The sequence below is a fragment of the Apis dorsata genome, unplaced genomic scaffold, assembly GCF_000469605.1.
Source record: "Apis dorsata unplaced genomic scaffold, Apis dorsata 1.3 scaffold_149, whole genome shotgun sequence".
NCBI classification, from domain to species: Eukaryota; Metazoa; Arthropoda; class Insecta; order Hymenoptera; family Apidae; genus Apis; species Apis dorsata.
In genome coordinates, this window is record NW_006263440.1 from 1,416,136 (window position 1) to 1,419,910 (window position 3,775).

Below are 3,775 nucleotides of genomic sequence, written 5' to 3' on the forward strand. Positions count from 1 at the left end.
ATTATAAAATTCTACGTTCGAAGAGACATATACGTTATTCAAGAAATTTCAAACAAACGAAAGAAAGCAGATAATATTCGAGTTAATATGGGTAGGGAAAAAAATAAATTAAAAGTGTGCGCGAGGAGGGGGGAAAGAAGGTTTTATAAAAATCTGTCCCTACACGAATCGAGTTCGACTTTCTTCCTTAGAAAGGAAAACTTTTACATCTATACGATAATAAGAAGGCTTTTGGTCAGCTTTGGAAAAGTGGTGGAAACCTCGAAGGACTTACTTGCAAAGTTTAAGAAAAACGGAAGGGGAAAGAGTAGAGGAGGAAAGGAGGTAGCTTTTTCGAGAAACGGTTTTAGGTTGGATCTACTAATAAATGAGTTCCCCCGTTTAATAAGAGGCGGAAGGAACCCTTTAAATTTTCTTCTTTTTCGTCACTTCCTCGCGTTTAATCAAATTCACGGAATCGAAATTGAATCATCACCGCGTTAAAACAAGTTTCTTTTTAAGGAGGGACGATTATTTTAGAGAAAAAGTATATAAATTTTTATATACGCGGATACGTTGGAAAGTTTGGTTAAAGATTTTGGTCCGGCAAGTATCTACGAAGGAAGCTTGTTTTCTATCGAATGCTGCTCGAAGAAGTTTAGGTTACTCTCGAAGAATAATAAGCGACTGTGTAGGCAATATCGAAGTCTTCCGAGTCCTGAAGGACTGCGCGAAAAACTTTTTCCGATCTTGTCCATTTTCGAACTGCAGCGGCAAGGGAGGAGCAGAGGGCAAAGCTTTAAAGGAGAAAGGCGCTTTGAAAGTACGAAAATGAAATAAAAAAGGGGAAAGTCGCAAAGAACTCGAGAGAGAGTTATATTAAAAAAGTGTCGATACAACAACTGCTTATTTCAACCGTAAAATACATTTTCGATTTCTCTTCTTTCTTTCTTTTTCGTCTCCGCGCGAACGAATATCCGGATATTTCCATTCGACGAGCAATTCTCAATTACTTGGCCGAAAAATAACGTAAGAAGAATATTCGACAGAGGTGAAATCAGTAGATTTCAAAACACGTAGTTTAGTTTAGTCAAGTTGGAAACCGCCTCGTTCGAGATCGATCGAGCTGCGTTTCCTTTTGAAACTCGATTGCATCAACGGGATAATAAACACGACTCTTGGAGCGAAAACTAGTAGGACTTGGAGAGAAACCGTCAACCTCCGCTATTCCTACACGTAATGTATCAATTAAACGAGGGAAAAATTATTTCGTATGATTAATTACGCTCGATCGAACGTAAAATTTTCGCTTCTCTCCGCTCGTACAATCGTACTTTATCCCGTTAAAATGCGAACCTATTTTTTCCCCCTTTGTCCGCGGAAAATCCATCGTAAACAACGGCTCGATTACCTCTTCTCGTCAATTCGAAAACGCGATGATCTTGCGCGTGAATGAGGAATTTTTGGGGAGAAAAGGATACTTCGATCGATTCGACTTCGACTACGATCTGAGAAAGAACCGAAACATGGAAAGATAAATAGATAAATCTAGATAAATCATAGTTCTTGTACTGTTAATTGAAGAGGAGAGACTTTTGACTTTGGAGCTAATCCAGTTTCGCTCGAATTTAAAATGAACACGGATATTAGAACTGCATCGAGGTAATTACGTAAATTTTCCAAGGTGATTTCCAAGAGTTAGAGAGAGAGAGAGAGAAGGATCCAGGTGGAAAGTTTGTCCACGCATAGAGAAGGTCGGATAATAAGCAAGTCCGTAAACCGATGTCGGGGACGAAAGCTGGAAATCCCCCGATAAAGTTTGCCGGGAGAAGTTGGAGAGAGAGGGCTCGGTCTACCCGGAGAACCAGCTTATATTTCGGATGGAAAAGTAGACGCGGCGTAAAGGAGTAACCGGATGCAAATTGGATTACGCGGGGCGAAATAAATGCGGCGGCGTGCGAATATGCGTCGAACGAAGGGGAGAAATTTACTCACGGCGTGTATTACGCGCCCCTCCCGTCCTCGACCTTTACTACTAGAAATTACCCGTGTCTCCGTTTCGCGCGGGGAGCAAAAGAATTTGCAATCAGCGCGCATCTCGTCAAACGAATGAAAATTCAGATCGTGTAAACAGAATTTGGTCCCCGCGTTATTCGTTGCCCGTTGTGCGCGAACAAGCTGAGATAAAAATCTCCTGTTTTTTCGTTTTTTATCTTGATTGAACAAAGGCCTGTCTTTTCATTTCGAAATATTCGAAATCGAACGAAGCGAATAAAACTTTTCTTTAATCGAGAAGAAGGGATCGAAAATTTCTCGCGGATATTTATTTTATATTTGGACGCAATCTACTTGAAGTTTGGTTTGGAGGATAATTTGCCTGGGCGCAAATTACGAAATTCGTAGCACTCTCTTTCTAATCGGGTCGATTCGCCCTTGGCGCGTTTCTCATTTCCGGGGGCGCTCGTTTCAACTTGTCCCCGCGTAATTATGAAGCGAAACGTAGGATGCACCTGTACACGTGCAATTTGTCACCAATCCCCGTCCAATCCCCGCGGTCACAATTTCGAATCGACCCCCGACTCCCGATGGCAAACAATCGTGCCATCCGCTCGAATATTCCAACGCCAGTCGTCCCCTGATGGCGCTCCTTCTAATTAGTTCCTTCCAGGATCGCGATCGAATCCACGAGGCGCGACTTGAACGATCGAGAGATTTCGAAAGATTTGCGGAAACGAGTGAAGAAAGAAGAAGAAAGAAGTGGGAAGAAGTGGAGGAGGTGTTATCGTTGCGAATTGGAACACAATTGGAGAAAAGAAATGGGAAATAAGGTTGATAAGCCGGAGGCGTTGAGGGGATATCGGTGTTTCCCTCTCGGGGTATGAGATGCTCGTTTACATTGACGTGGTAATAAGCTCGAATACACCTTCTCGAGATCCCGAAAGGAACGTTATTGGAGAGTTTCTCGTGGAAACCTCGTGTCGCTTATTTCGAGTGGAAGAGCAGGAATAAAAATGGAAAGAACGAAGAGCAAAAAAGGAGGATGATTATTGATCAAACGGGTATTTAACAGTATAACGAAATTAAACGAGATTAACAGATCGTTTTGCCCTTGAAATTTCACAGTTTCCTAAACTAGGAAATAATAAATTCACGCCAAGAGATAAGATAAAAAAATATTGATGCTACTCCCTGTGTTTAACAGCCTCGAATTACAGATATATATATATATAAATCCTCCTCGGTGAAAACAAAGGACAGCGATGCGTCATGGAGAATAATGCGCAACGAATAATACGATAGGAAACGCTGCAATGCGTATATCGTAGACGTCGAAAAGCTGGAAAACGTTAGCTCGCTGGAATAAATTGCGTTCGGGCGATAACTCGCAAAATATAAACGAACAAAGGACAATCTCGAGACAAGGATGATTCGTCCTACGTAACAAGGAAATCCCGAATCGAGGAACGTTCCCTCGAAGAGAATGGAAAGAGACGTGGAGGGAACGTCTCGGGGGAAGGGAAGGTTTCCTCGGAATTCCGCGCTCCTCGACTCGAGTCGAGTGTAGAACGCGCGCAAAGGGGGAGGATGAGAAGTTAGAGAGAGAGAGAGAGAGAGAAAGAGGACTCACCCTTGCCAGTGCCACGGCTGGAAAGCTGTCCCACGCGAGTTGCGCTTCCTCGCCCGTGTTTCCATGACGTTGACCCGAGAGGATCCTCGCTGCCGTGAGGGTGCTCATCCCCATTCCGTCGCCGACGAAGAGAACGACGCCCCTCGCCACGCCGCCCGGCGGTGGCGC

The 3,775-nt window shown here is 43.6% G+C and overlaps 1 protein-coding gene across 2 annotated transcripts in view; it reads right to left on the bottom strand.

The window, feature by feature from the left end:
- The window catches only part of LOC102677613 (alkaline phosphatase-like), a 159,507-nt gene extending 155,738 nt beyond the window's left edge, over positions 1–3,769 (bottom strand). For both annotated transcript variants that reach the window (XM_031509421.1, XM_006613454.2), the window contains exon 1: positions 3,608–3,769. In XM_031509421.1, coding sequence (XP_031365281.1) covers positions 3,608–3,721 — 114 coding nt within the window. In that variant the 5' untranslated portion in view covers positions 3,722–3,769. The remainder of the gene's footprint in view (positions 1–3,607) is intronic.
- Between the last annotated feature and the right edge of the window lie 6 nt (positions 3,770–3,775).